This window comes from Symphalangus syndactylus, chromosome 18 (assembly GCF_028878055.3).
Source record: "Symphalangus syndactylus isolate Jambi chromosome 18, NHGRI_mSymSyn1-v2.1_pri, whole genome shotgun sequence".
NCBI classification, from domain to species: Eukaryota; Metazoa; Chordata; class Mammalia; order Primates; family Hylobatidae; genus Symphalangus; species Symphalangus syndactylus.
In genome coordinates, this window is record NC_072440.2 from 84,515,501 (window position 1) to 84,536,066 (window position 20,566).

At 39.7% G+C, this 20,566-nt stretch overlaps 1 protein-coding gene across 2 annotated transcripts in view; it reads right to left on the bottom strand.

The window, feature by feature from the left end:
- Positions 1 to 204: 204 nt before the first annotated feature.
- Positions 205 to 20,566, bottom strand: part of SLC4A1AP (solute carrier family 4 member 1 adaptor protein) — a 32,746-nt gene continuing 12,384 nt past the window's right edge. The window contains exons 7-14 of one of the 2 annotated variants that reach the window (XM_055253753.2): positions 18,924 to 18,993; positions 18,371 to 18,557; positions 12,877 to 12,988; positions 9,949 to 10,183; positions 7,167 to 7,253; positions 6,413 to 6,480; positions 1,421 to 1,490; positions 205 to 540 (exon numbers count right to left, since the gene is read on the bottom strand). In XM_055253753.2, coding sequence (XP_055109728.1) covers positions 491 to 540; positions 1,421 to 1,490; positions 6,413 to 6,480; positions 7,167 to 7,253; positions 9,949 to 10,183; positions 12,877 to 12,988; positions 18,371 to 18,557; positions 18,924 to 18,993 — 879 coding nt within the window. In that variant the 3' untranslated portion in view covers positions 205 to 490. Of the gene's footprint in view, positions 541 to 1,420; positions 1,491 to 6,412; positions 6,481 to 7,166; positions 7,275 to 9,948; positions 10,184 to 12,876; positions 12,989 to 18,370; positions 18,558 to 18,923; positions 18,994 to 20,566 lie in introns of both variants that reach the window. The other variant, XM_055253752.2, reaches the window with a different exon arrangement.

A 20,566-nucleotide genomic window follows, 5' to 3' on the forward strand; every position in this document is an offset into this window, starting at 1 on the left:
AATTTAAATAAAATAATTAGCCAGGTGTGGTGGTGGTACATGCCTATAGTCCCAGGTACTTGAGAGGCTGAGGTGGGAGGATTGCTTGAGCCCAGGAGTTCAAGGCTACAGTGAGCTAGGATTGCACCACTGTACCCCAGCCTAGGTGACAGAGTAAGACCCTGTCTCTTAAAAAAAATAAAATAAAATAAAATATTAGGAACATTTTTGCCTTCTTATTTTAATAGGATCATGTCTCTCACTTTACAAATTCTCAAAACATATGGTTCCCTTTTTACATACATATATAAACACTTTTAAACATAAATACCAAATGCATGAGAATCATATGGGCAGATAAATTTAGGAAGCCAAGAACACAGAATGAAAGGCCAGTCACCAGATCTCACAAATGATCATCTAAACTTCTCTGGCCATTCGATTTGATACATTATCCCAAATATTCCATGTCACATGGTCCACAAGGTTTTCTTTTGGGATTCTGAAGCAATCAATAGCCATATTTGTCATTAAGATGGGTTCTGCCATCTCCACTTTGACCTAGGTCAGGATATAAAAAAAGGAATACATTATTTACTCTTCCAAAGTCAGGAGAGAAAAGATATCCAGATATCAGTAGGCCAAAAAGTAAAATAGACAAAAAGGTTTATTCTATGATAGAAATTTTACTTTTTGTATGAAATTTCAAAATACAGCCCTCTTTTCACTTCTACCATAACATTTGTTAGTATAGAAAAAGCAGACATCTCTAGTAACTAAATTCTATTAGTTACTAATATATTAGAAATCTCAAGCTGTGATGAACATATGAGGAAGTAAGTATCTCATACATTGCCTTAAGGGTGTGTGTATGAGCATAAAACTGGTACAATCTCTATAGAATACAATTTATAATATCTTTAAAATGTTTATACCTTTGATCCAGCAGGTTAACTTTTATGATTTTTTTTCTATAGATGCTCCTCTCTACTTAGCATTTTATATGTAAGTATCCATAAGAAACTAACAACAATTGGTTGTCTTGTGAGGAAAACAACTGAGCAGCTGAGGCACAGCCAGAATTGTTTTCCTTTCTTTTGACTTGGTAAAACCCCGATAACATTACACCTGTAAACACTTCTGTATATATTCCTAGAAGACAAGGACTTTTTCCAAAAAAAATAACTCAACATCATTCACACTTTAAAAAAATAAACAATAATTTCTTAGTATCATCAAATATCCAAGTAGTGTTCAAAATTATCTGACTGGCTAATAATTTTTTTAAACAGTTGTTTGTTTGAATAAGGATCCAAACATGGTGTACAAATTATCACTACATACTCTTGTAACTTTCTTATTTTGAACCTTAAATCTATATTACCTATTCAAAAATATAAATAAATGAACCTTAGAGGAAAAAAAAGTAAAAACAATCTACCTTCAGGTGGGACCCACACACAGTAGTCTGGGTCATCTTCAGGATATTTGGAAGAAAGTGTTGGTGGAAGCTAAAAAGAAAAGATGGATTGTTTTATTTACAAGAATTTCTCTCTAGAAACCTTACAACTGCAGAAGGGATTGGGATCCTATTGTTAGCCTCCTTAAGCAGAATAAACGTTAGCCAAGAATTTTGTATCCAGCAAAACTAAGTTTCATGAATGAAAGAGAAATAAAGTCTTTTTTAGACAAGCAAATGCTGAGGGAATTTGTCACTACCAGACCAGACCTACAAGAAATGCAAAAAGGAGTTCTAAATCTTAAAACAAAAGGTTGGCATGCACCAGAATAGAACCTCTTGAAAGCATAAAACTCACAGGGCCTATAAAACAATAATGTAATGAAGGAAGAAAAGTATCTAGGTAACAATCAACATGACTGTAACAGTACCTCACATCTCAATATTAACGTTCAATGTAAATGGTCTAAATACTCCACTCAAAAAAAAAAAAAAAAAATCACAGGCTGGGCGCAGTGGCTCACACCTGTAATCTCATCACTTGGGAAGGCCGAGGTGGGTGGATCACCTGAGGTCAGGAGTTCAAGACCAGTCTGGCTAACGTTGCAAAACCCCATCTCTACTAAAAATACAAAAATTAGCTGAGTGTGGTGGCATGTGCCTGTAGTCCCAGCTACTCGGGAGGCTGAGGCAGGAGAATCACTTGAACACGGGAGGCAGAGGTTACAGTGAGCTGAGATCACACCACTGTACTCCAGCCTGAGTGACAGAGCAAGATTCCGTCTCAATAAATAAATAAATAAATAAATAAATAAATAAATAAATAGCAAACCAAATATCTGTCGTCTTCAAGAGACTCACTTAACATGTGAGGTTTCTTATAGACTAAAGGTAAAGGAGTAGAAAGATATTCCGTACAAATGGAAGCCAAATGCAAGCAGGAGTAGCTATTCTTGTATCAAATAAAACGGAATTTAAAGCAACAACACTAAAAAAAAGACAAAGAAGGCCATTATATAATTATAAAAGGATCAACCCAACAAGAAGATATTATAATCCTAAACATATATGCACCTAAAACTGAAGCTCCCAGATTCATAAAACAACTACTACCAGACCTAAGAAAAGAGAAAGACAGCAACACAATGATAGTGGAAGACTTCACACTCCACTGACAACAGTAAACAGATCATCAAGGCAGAAAGTGAACAAACACTAGACCTATACTACACTCCAGAACAAATAAACTAACATATTTACAGAACATCTACTCAAGAACTGCAGAATATACAATCTTCTCATCAGTGCCTGGAATATTCTCCAAGATAGACCACAAAACAAATCTCAAATTTAAAAAAATTGAAATCATATCAAGTATCTTCTCAGACCACAGTCGAATAAAACTAGAAACCAACTTGAAAAGGAACCTTCAAAACTATACAAATAAATGGAAATTAAACAATCTGCTTCTAAATGATTTTTGGGTTAACAATGAAATCACTGGAAATTTAAAAATTCTTCAAAATTAATAATAGTGACACAAGTTATCAAAACCTCTGGAATATAGCAAAAGCAGTGCTAAGAGGAAAAATTTATAGTGCTAAATGCCTACATCAAGAAGTCTTGAGCCAGGCATGGTGACTCACGCCTATAATCCCAGCACGTTGAAAGGCCAAGGCAGGAGGATTGCTTGAGCTCAGGAGTTCAAGACCAGCCTGGATAACATAGCAAGACCTCATCTCTATTTAAAAGAGAGAGAGAGAGAGAGACAGAAAAAAAAAAAAAGCCTGAAAGATCACAAATTGACAACCTAATGTCACAACTAAAGGAACAAGAACAGACCACATCAGGCTGGGCGCAGTGGCTCATACCTATAATCCCAGCACTTTGGGAGGCTGGGGTGGGCAGATCGCTTGAGTCCAGGAGTTCAAGACAAGCCTGGTCAACATAGTGAAACCCCGCTTCTAACAAAAGTACAAAAATTAGCTGGATGTGGTGGCGCACGCCTGTAATCCCAGCTATTCAGGAAGGCTGAGGCAGGAAAATTGCTTGAACCTGGGAGGCAGAGGTTACAGTGAGCTGAGATCGCACCACTGCACTCCCTGGGCAACAGAATGAGACTCTGTCTCGGAAAAAAAAAAAAAAAAAAAAAAAAAAAAGAACAGATTAAACCCAAAGCTAGCATAAAAGAAATAAAAACAAAGATCAGAACTAAATGAAATTGAAACAAAAGAAATTGCAAAAGATCAATGAAAAAAAGGTGGTTTTTGAAAAGATAAACTAAATTGATAGATCATTAGCTAGATTAGACAAGAAAAGAAGATTCTATATTAGTTCAATTAGAAATGAAAATGGAGACATTACAACCAACACCACAGAAATACAAAAGATCCTTTGAGACTACTATGAACACCTCTATGCACACAAATTAGAACATCTAGTAGAAATGGATAAATTCCTGGAAACATACAACCCTCCTAGATTGAATAAGGAAGAAACAGAAATCCTGACCAGACCAATAAAAAGCAGTGAGATTGAGTCAGTAATTAAAAAATATTACCACCACCAACAAAAAAAGCCCAGGACCAGATGGATTCACAGTCAGATTCTACCAGACATTCAAGGAAGAATTGGTACCAATCCTACTGAAAGTATTCCAAAAGAATGAGAAAGAAGGAATCCTCCCTAACTCATTCTATGATGCTAATATCGCCCTGATAAAAAAACTAGGAAAGGACATAACAAAAAAAAGAAAACTAGAGACCAATATCCCTGGTGAACACAGATGCAAAAATCCTCAATGAAAGACTAGTAAACTGAATCCAACAGCATATCAGAAAGATAATACACCCTATTCAATATACCATAATCAAGTGGGTTTCATCCTAGGGATGCTGGGATAGTTTAACATATGCAAGTCAATAAATACGATACATCACAGCAACAGAATTAAAAACAAAAACCATATGATCATCTCAATAGATGTAGAAAAAGCATTCAATAAAAGCCAGCATCCCAGGATCATTTGAAGCTAGGAGTTTGAGACCAGCCCGGGCAACAAAACAAGACTTATTTCTATAAAAAAAAACCCACAAAAATTAGCCGGGCATTGTGGTGCACAGCTGTAGTCCCAGCTACTCAGGAGGCTGAGGTGGGAGGATCACTTGAGCCCAAGAGGTTGAAGCTTGCAGTGAGCCATGATCACACCACTGCACTCCAGCCTGGGTGACAGAGCAAGACCCAGTCTCAAAATAAAAATAAAAATAAAAATAAAAAATTAATGGTTTTTTGCAGCAACTTGGAGCTAGAGGCCATTATTTTAAGCAAAGCAACTTAGGAGTGGAAAACCAAATACCGTATGTTCTCACTTATAAGTGGGAGCTAAGCTATGGGTATGCAAAGGCATACAGAGTGGTATGATGGACTTTGGAGACTCAGAGGGAGGAGGCTGGGAAGGGGATGAGGAATAAAAAATTGCATATTGGGTACAACGTACACTACTTGGGTGATAGATGCATTAAAATCTCAGAATTCATCACTATATGATTCATCTATGTAACCAAAGAACCATTTGTAACCCAAAAGCTATTTTTTTAAAATTATATATATAGGTATAACTTTAACTCTAAGAACTATTGTCCTTATGCCTGTTAGCAAACAAAAACTAACAGAGAACAGTTTCTATTAATGATCTTGACATAAGTAACCTACTTGGGGGAATATTCTCTCTCTGAACCTTTTTTCCATAAAGCATCACAAGCTGATTTTCAGCCAGTGAGTTATCTGACACTCTTTAAAAGGGGCAGTTAACACACTGCAGGTATGAGTGCTAAATGGTGTAGCCCCCATAGAGGGAAATTTGGCATTTACCTTTTGGCCAAGGTTTAGAAAAGTTAACAGGGCAAGCCTGACTGCTATCCTTTGAAAACCTGCTTGCAAGGTTTGCCCTTGGCTGGCATCTGGGAATCTGGACTTTGGGAAGGTTTCTACTACCCTAACTGACAAGAATGGCTCGTGCTTAAACTGTTTGTACAAACAATATGATTCATGCTGAACACCTGCTTTCCTTCTGGAAGTCTGAATTTTGGTAGATGCCAGGCAGGGAATGCCTATGTGATCAGTCCCCAATAAAAACCCTGGGCACTGAGTCTCTAATGAGCTTCCCTAGTTAGCAACATTTCACAAGTGTTGCCACAACTTGTTCTTAGGGGAATTAAGCATGTCCTGTGTGACTCTACTGGAAGACATCCGTGGAAGCCTGTGCCAGGTTTCCACCATATTTTGCCCCATGTTCCTTTTCCCTTTGTTGATGGTGCCTGGTATCCTTTTGCTGTAGTATATCATAGATGCAAGTACAATCATACGCTGAGACCTGAGTCCTCTTGTGAATGACCTAAACTGTGAGTGGTCCTGGGGACCTCCTGACACAACCTGGCACTTCTGGGAGCTTACTATATCCACACAAAATTATATATATACAAGATTGTTCATTATAGTATTATTGTAATAAAAGACTAAAAACAACCCAAGTGTCCATCTGTAAGGAACTGGTTAGATAAGGTCCTCCAATATGGTGAGAAACTCTCAATATACTGATACAAAATAATTTCCATGAGTGGTTTAAATAAATAAAACAAAAAAACAGATGTAGAATGGAGTACATTACATCCTACCTTTTGTGTAATAAAAGGAAAATAAGAATATGTTATTCAAATGTCTTTATATGGCATATTAGGATATAAAGAAAGATTCATGAACTAATAAAAGAGATAGCTTGTATGTGAGCAGTTATAGGGAAAAGAGTGATAAAGACAACAGAAAATTCAAAAACAAAAATCAAAGAATCTAGATTTCTAGGAGAGGGGGATAAGGCTGCTGGGAACTCTGTTAAGTCAGTCTCCAAAGATTCACTCTTCTGGATATGGTCCATGACAAAGGGATTCATTTTTACTCCCAGACAAGTGAAATACTTACTTTGCCTGGACCAGGTGTTTTCTTTTTCTTCAATTCACCTCTGCTTTTCTCATATTCATTCTTTGATGCTAATTTAAGAAAAAAAAAAAAAAACTGGCAATAGCTATTTTCAGTATAAGTAAAATAAAAAGGCAAAATTCTTCCTAAAAGAACATTACAATTATTGAAGAAAAGATGCTCGTGACAATGTAATTCTCAACAATTCCTTCTACTGCTGTAAAAACTGTATTAAGAGAAAATTTTTCCTGGATGAATAACCCTAGTTTTTAAATCCTAAGGCTGTTCTACAAGTTTGAATATAACCACATTATGTGAACAAGTTAAAAAAAAAATGAGGCTGATTTTACTAGTCCACAGTTTAACCATTACAGGTAAAACGAGAGTAAAGCAGTCCTTTTAACAATTTCTTTTAAGATAGTTTTGGAATCACTCCCATAATAGGTACATATTTGACTTTGGGAGATGTAAAATTATGGAGAGCTTTGCACAGCCAGAGGGAAGCATCAACGCATTAAGTGCTTTGTGGGGGAGGAAGAGGGAACCCCAGAAGGTGGAAGAGGAGTAAAAGAAAGGCAAATGGGATGGCACCAAATACAAACCTCTCTTATGTTCCAACTTTGTCCAGGGGCCTAGTGGCAGCATAACTAAAGGACCATTCTCTGTGTTGCCTTCAGGTCAGCTGCCAACCCCTCCCTTATGAAACCAGTCGGCCACCTGTGTGCAGAGCAGCAATGAAGGCTGCTGTACTACTTGCCTGAGGGTCCTGCGCACAATGAAGTGGTTTCGCTACTGTCTTGATAATCTTTATTCTGTTCTTCCTCACTAAGTTGAGACATATTTTCTATAAAAAGCAGTATCAAAGCTTATTGTCATGATTTAATTCATGGTGGAAAGCCAAACAAACAAAAACAAAAACAAGAGAAAGAGAAGCTAAGTACACAATCATCCAGTTTTATTATCATCAGCTTCAACTAATCTTAAGGTTTTAAATAAATATGTTTCAAATATATTACAGAAGACTGCCAATTTTCCACTTAAAACACTAGCCAACATTGAGGTAAAACTTTTTAGCAATACTTACCAAAAGCCTCAAAAATGTACATACTCCTTGGCCTAGAAATTCTACTCCCAGAACGTATTTTTTTAAAAATCAGAAATGACCACCAAAATTTATTATTATTTTAGAAACAGGGTTTTTCTCTGTTGCCCAAGCTGGAGTGCGGTGGGGCAATCATAGCTCACTGCTGCCTTGAATTCCTGGGCTGCAGAGATCCTCCTACCTCAGCCTCCAGAGTAGCTAGGACTACAGGCATGTACCACCATGTCCGGCCAATTTTGTTTTTTTTTTTTTTTTTTTTTAATTTTTTGTAGAGATAGTTTCACTATCTTGCCCAGGCTGGTTTCAAACTCCTGGGCTCAAGTGATTCTCCTACTTCGGCCTCCCAAAATGTTGGGATTACAGGCATGAGTCACCCAGCCTAGCCCCAAAATGTGTTACATATATGTTTGTAATAGCAAAAATTAAGAAATAACCTACATGTTTAACAATTGAGAGTTGACTAAATACATTATGGCATATGCATGTGATGAACCACTATGCTCCTTCTCTGAAACCACATTTTAAAAAGAATAATTTAAGGCATAGGAAAAAAAAACTATGTTATAAAATAGCAATATATAAGCTGGGCATGGTGGCTCACGCCTATAATCCCAGCACTTTGTGAGAGGATTGCTTGAGGCCAGGAGTTTGAGACCAGCCTGAGCAACATAGGGAGACCCTATGACTCTATTTTCTCTACAAGCATGTGCCTTGGGAGGTCAAGGCTGCAGTGAGCCAAGATCACACCACAGTACTCCAACCTGGGTAACAGAGTAAGACTCTGTCTCAATAAAAGTAAATATTAAAGTAAAAATAAAAACAAACCACAGGAAAAAAGGCCTGGGGTAATCCCTCATCACTGCATATTTACTAATTATTTAATTTTGTTTTGTTTTTGAGACAGAGTCTCACTCTATCACCCAGGCTGGAGTGCAGTGGCATGATCTCAATTCACTGCAACTTCTGTCTGCCAGGTTCAAGCAATTCTCCTGCCTGCTCAGAGCCCTCCTGAGTACCTGTGATTACAAGCATGCACCACCATGCCCAGCTAATTTTTTCTGTATTTTTAGTAGAGACGGGGTCTCACCACGTTGGCCAGCCTGGTCTCGAACTCCTGACCTCAGGTGATCCGTCTGCCTTGGCCTCCCAAAGTGCTGGGATTACAGGTATGAGCCACTGTGCCTGGTCAAATTTACTAATTATTTAATCTTATAAACCAAGTTTCAAAATCTAAGCTATTTTTACACACACATATTTACTTTGGTCTGTTGAACAAAAAAAATTATAATACTTATTGCTCCCTTCCTGCTGACCTGTTTATATCCACCCTCACAATATATGGCCCAAAGACCAAGCTCCTATAAGTACAAATGCAGATACAGAATACTTACCTCTCACAGATGAGGAAAACAGTAAGTTTTATGTTTCCCAGACAAATGAAGGTGATTCAAGAAAAGGGCTACATACCAGGCCTGGCGTTTTTATGTAGCCAAGCCTGGTTTGTTGTGGAACTAGACATGCATACATTCCCATACATTCAGTGCCAGTTTTTATTGTTTCTCCTCATACTCCTTATTTTCTGAGATCTTTATCTTGCTAACCAGTTTGGCCAACCAGCAGGAAAGTAACCCCTGCAGTTGACAAGGGATGAAAGGATACTAAAAAGATAAACAATGATCTTTAGGGGTGGGATTGTGGGGATTTTTTTTTTCTTTGGACTTTTATGTATGATCTATAGTTTCTAAAATGAACATATAACCCTTTGTAATAAGAATATATATATATATATATATATATATATACATACACACATTATATATAGAAAAGAGAATTAATTGATGCATATATCTATGTGAATGTCAATCTATTCCATCTTTCAACATTTTTCATCAAATATTTGCTGAGGCGGGTGGATATGTGTCAGGTTTTGTGCTAGGTTCCAAACACAAAAAAATGAATGAAGCAAGATCCTTCTTGAGAACTTTAGTCCAATGGGTACAATTATGGTTTGGCCTCTGTTTTAGGGATGCAGGAAAAAATGAGTAGGGACTGACTTATCCAGGGATCACCTGATCAGGCCCCGTCATGTACCCTATTCCACTGCCCTCCAACTCACACAGTGGCAGCAGCTCAGGACTATTCCACAGCAGCTATGGCTTCAGATTCCATAGCCTTCAATTTTCTGTAATTCTGGAATGGATTGGAAATAACTGCCCTTAATTTGCAATGACCAAGACAAATAATTTGCAATGACCAGACAAATAATGACTGGTGGTCAAAGGAAGAAGACCAAGAAAGTATGTTTCCTTACTACAGAGTCAGTATATCACATACAAAGTCAAATGCACAGACAAGAACTGGCCTTGCTTTTTAAAACCTATCCACAATCAATGTAACTGCCCACTGAACAACACAGGAAGGAGAAGAAAGATATTACCATGGGTTTGGGTTTCTTTAAAATGTGTGAGATCTGTGGGAGGCCTCATTTCCTGCACTGCTGCTTCTGGCTCTATCTCTGGCTGTGGCCTACTGAGGCTTCCATCCTCCAGTTTTTTCTTCTCATGCTCCTCCTTTTCTTTCTCTTCTTCCTCTTCCTCCTCCTCTTCTACTTCAGGCTCATCTTTCATTCTCATTAGAGTTGGAGGGAGTTCTGGACGCTTGGGGGGTAACTTCTAAGAGGGGAACAAAACCATGAACAAGTAGTTCTACTTAATGACAACAAGAGAAAAATCTTTTCAAGGAGGTCAATCTAAATGTATTGAATGTTTACTCTCTTTAGGTTGATAAACTCCACAGAAGTCTGCTGGAGGTAGGACTTTCACATGAAATTTTACCCCTCTATAGACCCTAAACAAGTGTCTTTATTAGTTCCTAGAGCCAAAGATTACTAAATACAAAACACTTGAAAATACCTCGTAAGGAACTAAAATAGTTCTTTCAGATGAGTGCCAGCTACACGAATTGTGTCCTGTTATAACTCATGATATTAAAGGATCTCAACTGATTACAAAATCTTCTAAGGAATAAATCAGACAATCAGAAATAAGTCATTTGTGCTGCTTTTTCATTTTAGACTTAGAGTAATTTCAAGGAAACAAGGCATGTAAATCCATCAAACAGATCCTGAAGAAAAGGAGGAAGACATTTCTCAAAGAATAAAGCTAAATATTCTAATCAAAGCCACTCAATAAAAGTATTTATTAGAAAAGGTTGATCACAGTTATGGAATAGAGAGAAGGAACCAAAGCATATCTTGGTTATATCTTTTTTTTTTTTTTTTTTTGAGACACAGTCTTGCTCTGTGGCCCAGGCTGGAGTGCAGTGGTGCAATCTCAGCTCACTGCAACCTCTGCCTCCCCGGTTCGAGCACTTCTCCTGCCTCAGCCTCCTGAGTAGCTGGGGTTATAGGTGTGCAGGCCACCATGCTCAGCTAATTTTTGTATTTTTAGTAGAGACAGGGTTTCACCATGTTGCCAAGGCTGGTCTCGACGAGTGAGCTCAAGCAATCCACCCACCTCGGCCTCCCAAAGTGCTGGGATAACAGGTATGAGCCACCGGCCCAGCCTATATTATCTTTTAAATATAGGACTTAGTTCTAAAATTCTCTAAGGAGGGCTTTTTAGTAAAAATTTAAAACCTAAGTCCCCACCGCAACAGATTGAAAAGACTCCTTGTTAGGTGAACCATTACTCATTCAGAATATATAGTGAGGCCAAGGCAGGTGAATCACGAGGTCAGGAGTTCGAGACCAGTTTGGCCATGGTGAAACCCTGTCTCTACTAAAAAAAAAAAATACAAAAAATTAGTTTGGCCTGGTGGTGGGTGCCTGTAATCCCAGCTACTCGGGAAGCTGAGGCGGGAGAATCGCTTGAGCCCAGAAGGAGGAGGTTGCAGTGAGCCGAGATGTCCACTGCACTGCAGCCTGGGCGACAGTGTGAGACTGTGTCTCAAAACAAACAAAAAGAATACATAGCTAGGACTAAAAAAAAAAAAAAGAATACATAGCTAGGACTTCAGACTTCTGCCACCAGAGGGCAGTATACCCTAATTCAGGGTGTTTTGGACGAATTGTGCCCCCTGCTGCCCAAATTCATGTTTGAAGTCTCAACCCCCAGTACCTCAGAATATGACTGTAAATTAAATTAAATTGAATTAAAATGACACCATTAGGGTGGGGCCCTCACCCAGTATGACTCGTGTCCTTATAAGAAGAAGAGACACCAGGAGTGCAAGTGCACAGAGGGATGGCCATCTGAAGAGCCAGCAAGAGGGCAGCCATTGGTAAGCAGAGAGGCCTTAGAGGAAACCAACCCTGCTGGCAACGGTGAGCAAATAAATTTCTGTTGTTTAAGCTGCCCAATCCCTAGTATTTTGTTATGGTGGCCCTAGCAAACTAATACTCAAGGTTCAGCTCTTAGGGGTAATGAAAACCTTTTAAAAGCTGAATCTATGAATAGGAATATAGATAAAAACATACAGACAGACATATATTGTAGGGTAGCAGGGAAATCATAAAGCTCAAGACACAGACCTAGATCTGATTACCAGCTTAGTTACATAATGCTGGTGTGATCTGGTATTTAACTTCTCTGACTCTATTTCCTCATTTGTAAGAGGCAATAATTCCCACACAGCACAAGATGTTGGAAGGATTAAATGAAGAAAAATCATATGGCAGAGGAAAGTGCACACACTATGTTCTTAACAAATGTTGGTGAGTCTGAATACTAAATCTATCCACCTGGGGAAAAGCATTTAATGCAGGAGACCCATTCTTAAATGCAACATTCATGAGAAATTAATAAACTATTATTCTAATTTACAAACCATTTACTTGCAAATTGATTGGCATAAATTAATTCATCAATTCTTGATAACCCTAAGCTGAGAAAAAGAATCCACAAACCAGCCAGGCACAATGGCTCATGCCTATAAACCCAACATTTTGGGAGGCCAAGGCAGGTGGATCACGAGGTCAAGAGATGGAGACCATCCTGGCCAACATGGTGAAATCCCATCCTACTAAAAATACAAAAATTAGCTGGGCATGGTGGAGCAGGCCTGTAGTCCCAGCTACTTGAGAGGCTGAGGCAGAAGAATCGCTTGAACCCGGGAGGCAGAGGTTGCAGTCAGCCGAGATCATGCCACTGCACTCCAGCCTGGTGACAGAGTGAGACTCTGTCTCCAAAAAAAAAAAAAAGAATCTAAGAACCAAGTTCTGGGAAAGATGTAATCATACCAAGCCCACAGCCCTTTCTCACATTACTATGGAATGAGTCATTTGTAGTTTCAAAAAAGAAAAGAGAAAAATTAGCTCAGGGATAACTCAAGGGCTAAAAGTTTAACACCCTGACTCACCACTTACCCCTACTGTTCCAGTTTTTAATTTGAATTTGCTTCCTCCTTTCATGGCACCAAATAGAGGCAATATAAGCTTTTTAGCTTTGTTTTCTGCATCTGTAGTCTGACTTTCAGTCCTAGGAAGAAAGAATAATTATACACATCTATTCCAGGGAGTCCCAAGGTTTTATCTAAAAATACCATGACACTGACAAAGAAACCTCTGGCAAAATAAAAATTACCACAAAATGACTATCTAAGCATATAACAATAAGAAAGAGGTATTCAGACCAACAGATTTTGAATGGACAAGAACAATGCTGACTGTCACAGACACAGAGCTATGATGAGGCTGCTCCCTTAGTCAAGTAATTTGCAACATGCTACATGACTTCACACCCATGAAATGACTACAGTACAAAGGTCACTGGCAAAGGAGAACATATAAGCAGCAGGAGATGGATCCATGGTGTAAAGCCCTATTTCCCACCAACCTCTGAAGAGTGTCTTACTTATCTGGAGCTCCCACTTAAGCGCAATAGCTCTGAGCACTGAAAAAAAAAAAAGTGTGCATGGGGATGGGGGTACAACATGCAGGATACCCAGTGTAGTAATGACAAAGATATAGTGAGAGACTGCAACTTCTGAGACTGTCAACATTCTCAACGGCTGGAGATAATTATAAAAGCTAAGCCCACTAAGGCAAAGCTGAGGAAGGGTATAAAGAAGAGACAGTAGAAATTAGAAAGGCAGGGGGAGAACAGAGCAAAAACAAAAAGGGATGGCAGTTGAGTTGACAAGATACTCAGAGCAGGCAGAGGTGACAATGAGAATATGGCATGAGGAGACAGAGGAAACCCCAGAATAACCATACTAGACCAAAAAGCCCTCTGTTTTCTTCACATTTGACCATGGGACAGCCCTGCAAACTGGAATATAAGGACAGTAATGGCATTCGACTCACATTGACCCATACCAGATGTTAGCTACCTGGCCCTCCCTGAAGCCCCACTTGCTACTACTGCCTTCTTTTACCTAAGTCTTACCCCCTTAGTAGCGCTCTTAGGTCTGGCCTCAACCCGCTTTCTCCCTACCAGAGATAAAACTCATTTCTTTGCTAAGGCCACCAGAAGAACGTTGCCTGTCTGGCCATGAAGGACATTTTGTCAAATCATTATCCTTCACACCCTTCCCCACAGGCCTCAGGAAGGCTCTGGCATAGAAAGACAGAAGCAACAGCAACACAGATGTTTTCAGCTACATTAAAAAGCTGGGCTGGCCTAGAGGATAAGCTAAGACTGGCTCAAAGGAGATGAAAAAGCAGAAGATGGAATCACAATTAAGATTGCTTGCAGGGGTTAGGGTAGGAGGCAGAAAGTTTGGAAGTTCAACCCGTAAGTGAAAAGAGGAGGAAGAAGATACATATCTAGCCGGGCGTGGTGGCTCACGCTTGTAATCCCAGCACTTTGGGAGGCCGAGGCGGGCGGATCACGAGGTCAGGAGATCCAGACCACGGTGAAACCCCGTCTCTACCAAAAATACAAAAAATTAGCCGGGCGTGGTGGCGGGCGCCTGTAGTCCCAGCTACTCGGAGAGGCTGAGGCAGGAGAATGGCGTGAACCCGGGAGGCGGAGCTTGCAGTGAGCCGAGATCGCGCCACTGCACTCCAGCCTGGGTGACAGAGCAAGACTCCGTCTCAAAAAAAAAAAAAAAAAAAAAAAAGAAGATACACATCTAGACCAGTATCCAAAATAGGAAAGGGAGGAAAAACCAGGCAAGCACACAGACTGATAGCAGGAGAGGAGGCTCTGGAGGAAGCTGAGACATATTTCGTTTTCTTTTTTTTTTTTTATTCTTCTTGCCCCAAATGTTGTTGTTGTTGTTGTTTTCCAAAGCAGAGATTTGCTTTTTTTTGTTTTGTTTTTGTTTGTTTGTTTGAGACAGGGTCTTGCAACCTCACTCTCCCAGGTTCCAGTGATACCTCAGCCTCCCAAGTAGCAAGGATTACAGACGAGCACCACCATACCCAGCTAAGCTTTTATCTTTTGTAGAGACAGGGTCTCACTATGTTGCCCAGGCTGGTCTCAAACTCTTGAACTCAAGCCATCCTCCCACCTCACTCACTCTCCTAAATTGCTGCGACTACAGGTGTGAGCCACCATCCCCAGCCACTTTTATTAACAAATAGTTTTACTGTAACAAAATTATTATATGATTCTTACTTTTTCCAGTTATTTGTTATTAAAACTAGAACTGCAACTACATTACGGTAAATTTAGACCTAAAGTGGTATGGCTATTTGGTATAGGATTTTCTTTTCAAATTCAGTATATCCGAATAGAATAGAAAGTATATTGACATGTTCGAACCTCAAGTATAAAGCACGTATACTGTGAAAAGTCTCCCTCCCATTGCTGTCCCCCAGCCACCCAGTTGCATTCCCCATTGGCAATCAATATTATTAATTTTTAACTAATCTTTCCAGAGATACAGTAGCAGAAGCTGTCCCTCCCAGATTCCCTTTATCGGGCCAAACAGCTACTGCAGACATCGGCTGCTAAAGGCTCACACCTGTACCCTTCCCAGAATTGCTGTGAGCCCCTCCCACTCCCCAGTCACGGGCAGCCTACGACCAATGAAGGGTTGGGGGGACGGGGTATCGAAACCCAAGCCCCATGCCTCCATGGCATCTGTGGTGCCATTCAGGCTCTCCTGAAACCATATCTTAGCCCAGCTTCTTCTCCTGCCCTCTCCTGCTTCCCTCACTCCCATATAGATTTCTCCTGAGAGCACTCTCTTAATAAATCACTTGCAGATAAATCTCCGATTCAGTCTGTTCTTAGGGAACCCAACCTAAACAGATATTATGAACATAAGTATGGCCTACTTATCTATGTATTCTTCCCCCACCATCATTTTTTACAGACAGAGCCTGTTATACACGCCGTTCTGCACCTTGCTTTTGTTACTTATCTTGATAGTGTTTCTGTATCTTAGAGTTGCCTTTTTTTTCAACAGCTATATGGTGTTCTATTGTATACATATATCATAACTTATTTATTTATTTATTTAATCTATTTATTTTTTTGAGAAGGAGTCTCGCTCTGTCGCCCAGGCTAGAATGCAGTGGCACGATCTCGGCTCACTGCCAGCTCCACCTCCCAGGTTCACGCCATTCTCCTGCCTCAGGCTCCCGAGTAGCTGGGACTACAGGCGCCTGCCACCACAACCAGCTAATTTTTTGTATTTTTAGTAGAGACGGGGTTTCACCGTGTTAGCCAAGATGGTCTCGATCTCCTGACTTCGTGATCTGCCCACCTCGGCCTCCCAAAGTGCTGGGATTACAGGCGTGAGCCAGCGCACCTGGCCGCAATTTATTTAATCCATCCACTTCGATAAACATTTAGGGGATTTCTAATTTTTTACTACTATTAATATAAACAATGCTGTACATCATTTCCTAAGTATGTGAGGGACAAACTCCTAGAAATGAAACAGATCAAATGGCATGTGCATTTGTAATCAGGATAGAGACTGCCAATTTGTCTTGTATAGAGAATGTACTAATTTGTCCTTCAATGAGCAATATAAAAAAGTGCCTTTTTGTCAGCCTCATCAGCACAGTATAAAATTGTAATTAATCTTCATCAAATTCATATATAAAAATGGTATTAAGGCCAGGTGTGGTGGCTCACACCTGTAATCCCAGCACTTTGGGAGGCTGAGATGGGCAGATCCCTTGAGGCCAGGAGTTCAAGACCAGCTTGGGCAACATGGCAAGACCCCATCTCTACAAAAAATTAAAAATTAGCCAGGTATGGTGGGGCATGCGTGTGGTCCCAGCTACTTTGGAGGCTGAGGCAGGAGGATCACTTGATCCCAGGAGGTCAAGGCTGCAGTGAGCTGTCACTGTGCCACTGCACTCCAGCCTGGGTGACACAGTGAGACCCTATCTCAAAAAAAAAAAAAAAAGGTATTAGGTTGTAGTATTTGTATTTCTCTTATGTGTGGGGAAAAGAAAGAGAGATCAGCCTGTTACTGTGTCTATATAGAAGGAAGTAGACATAAGAGACTCCATTTAGTTCTGTATTTGAGATGCTGTTAATCTGTGACCCTACCCCTAACCTTGTCCTTGCAAGAGACATGTGCTGTGGTGACTTAAGGTTAAAAGGATATTGGGCGGTGCAGAATGTGCTTTGTTAAACAAGTGCCTAAAGGCTGCTTATGGTTAAAGGTCATCACCATTCTCTTAAATCTAGAGAAAAAGAAAAACATTTGTCTCCTGCCCGTCCCTGGGCGATGGAACATCTCCAGGTAAAACCCTTTGTGTGCTTTGTTTACTGAGTAAGGAGAAAACCGCCTTTAGGAATAAGGTGGGGCTTGCTGGAGCAATACTGCTAAAAGGTTTATGGAGATGTTCGCATATGCATCTCAAGGCACAGCATTTTCTTTTAAACTTATTGATGTTACAAGGATTTTTTGTTCATATGTCTTACTGCTGATTTCCTCCCTACAATGATCCTATCGTCCAGTCACTCCCTTATCTTTTTGATGGTAAAGATAATTATCAATAAATACTAAGGGAACTCAGAGGCCGGGGCCAGTGTGGGTCCTCTGTAAGCACAGCACCAGTCCCCTGGGCCCCGCTTTTCCTTCTCTACACTTTGTCTCTGTGTCTTATTCCTTTTCTCAAGTCTTTCGTCCCACCTAACGAGAAGCACCCACAGGTGTGGAGGGGCAGGCCACCCCTTCACTTATGATCACGAAGTTGAGCATCTTTGTATAAAAGATGCTATTTGTATTTCTTTTTCTGTGGCCTGTAAGCAGACATCCTTTTCTCATTTTTCTCCTGGGTGGTTGGCTGTCTACTTATCATTCAGAGGTCTTTTTATTAATAATTTAATTTTTTTTTGAGACAGGAACTTCCTCTGTCACCAATGCTGGAGTGCAATGGCACGATCACAGCTCACCATAGCCTCAAACTCCTGGGCTCAAGCTATCCTCCTACCTCGGCTTCCCAAGTAGCTGGGACCACAGGTGTGCTCCAACATGGCTGGCTAATGTTGTTATTTTTTGTAGAGATAGGGTTGTGCCATATCACCCAGGCTGGTCTTGAAAGTGATCTGCCTGCTTCAACCTCCCAAAGTGCTAGGATTACAGGTGTGAGCCACTAAGCACAGCCTCAGAGGTCTTTTTGTATTAGATAAATTAGCTTTTTGTGCATGGTGCTTTTTAAAGGAGTTTATTCTACACTAAAAGATTAAGTAAAAAAACTTCAGAACCTTCCAATGAATCAGAAATAAATATAGTTTTCTCAGAAAATCTTCTATCAGTCTGTATTTCACAAATATGAAACAGGTTTTTAGTTACTCTATGAAACCACTACTTTCTGTGCTTTAAAGGGTTCCTTGTATTACATTTGTATTATATAATGATTATTTAAGAAGATAAAGCGATAATTGAAAATGTTATCTATGCTACCATACTTATTTAGAATTACAAATATAACTAAGACTTACTTTTTTAGTTCCGGAATCTCTGCTGGCTTTACAATTTTTATTAACCCTTTCAGTCTCTGTTGTTCTTTCCTCAGTTCAAAAGTTCTCAGGTGAAGTTTCTTCCGGGACACACCATCTAATGTACTGCCTGATTTCATTTCTGACATGAACGCATCTAAAGAATCCTGAGATGGAGACTCTGATAGAACTGTCCAAGAAAAGAGTAACACATGTTTAGAAAGATGATCTGAATATTTTAAAATTCAGCCAAAGTTTCCATATAAAAGTCACTAACATAAAACTGGACAGAGGACATCACTAGTAATAGGAATAAGGAACAGGTTATAGCCATGAGACCTTGGGAAGTCATTTTGTCTCAATGGGCTTCATTCCCCTCCACTATTAAATAAAGAGGTTAAACCAAATGATTTATAATGTTCTTTCTTTTGTCGTATGTTGCTCCTTTGAAAGGCTCCATATTCTGTATAGTTTTTCTTATTAACTAATGTAGCCCCAGTGCCTAGCATAGAGCACTATATATGGTATATTAATAAATATTTGATGAAAAACTTACCTTGGCTTGAGGCTTTCAATCTCTCAGAAATTTCAGAAAGTTCCCTTTCAGCATCATTTAATTTTGCAACCTGTAACACCCAAATCAACAGGGTTACAAAGTTTGTCTTCTTTCAAACTGTTTCCTTATCATCCTCCTGTTTTCATTATTGTTACTAGAAGTTTTAAGAAGATTAATTCAAAAGTCCAGTTAAACTGCTACTTACGGAGTTAACACTTATTTTTTTTTTTTTTTTTTTTTTTGAGATGGAGTCTCGCTCTGTTGTCAGGGTTGAGTGCAGTGGTGCAATCTCGGCTCACTGCCACTTCTGACTCCCGGGTTCAAGCAATTCTGCCTAGCCTCCCAAATAGCTGGGACTACAGGTGTGTGCCACCACACCCAGCTACTTTTTGTATTTTTAGTAGAGACAGGGTTTTACCATGTTGGCCAGGATGGTCTCAATCTCTTGACCTCATGATCAGCCTGCCTCAGCCTCTCAGAGTGCTAGGATTACAGGTGTGAGTCACCACACCTGGCCAGAGTTAACAGTTTTTTTTTGTTTCTTTTTTTTTTTTGAGACAGAGTCTCGCACTGTCGCCCAGGCTGGAGTGCAATGGCGCGATCTCGACTCACTGCAATCTCCGCCTCCTGCATTCAAGCAATTCTCCTGTCTCAGCCTCCAGAGTAGCTAGGACTACAGGCGCACACCACCACACCTATCTAATTTTTGTATTTTTTTTTTTTTTTCTTAGTAGAGATGGGGTTTCACCATATTGGTCAGGTGGGTCTCGAACTCCTGACCTCAGGTGATCAACCGGCCTCAGCCTCCCAAAGTGCTGGGATTACACGCATGAGCCACCACACCCAGCCCGGAGTTAACACTTTTTATGTGTTAAATCCAAATTTCATTTATTTCTGAATTAAAAAACACTGAATTAAACAATGAATAACTCATACTTTATTTTACTCAGAAGAAAGAGCTCAAGGCATTTGTTTTCACATAAATCAAAAGGATAGATGTTGGGTAATGTTTTAAGCTCTGAATCCTACTATAAATTAATACCTATAAGAAATTCCTTGAAGTGTAATTGCTGAATCAATGCATTTTTAATATTGACAGATGTCATAGGATTGATCACTTAAAAGGTTATATTGTACATTCCCACCAATTTAGAGTCCACTTCTCCATATTCTGATCAAGCTCTGCATTATTAATCTTATGTTTTTTTCTAGTCAAATAGGTAGCCTATTACCTACCTATCATTGTGTGTTACCTACCCATTAACACATCACCTTGTGATAATTTCCTGAAGAATATACTATTTCAGACTACATATTACCATACTACATTCTTCAAAATTCCTTTGACTTCTCTTGACTGCCAGAAGGCTAAAGTCAATTTCACCTCAGAATGCCCTAACTTGGAACTTTTTCCTTTCTTTTTGGGAGACGTAATATCATATACAAAGAATGTTAATTAATGGATCAATATCCTGAAGGAAAGGATCTAGCAGCAAGCCATATTTTTTTTTTTTTGAGACAGAGTCTCGCTCTGTCGCCCGGGCTGGAGTGCAGTGGCGCAATCTCGGCTCACTGCAAGCTCCGCCTCCCGGGTTCACGCCATTCTCCTGCCTCAGCCTCCGAGTAGCTGGGACTACAGGCGC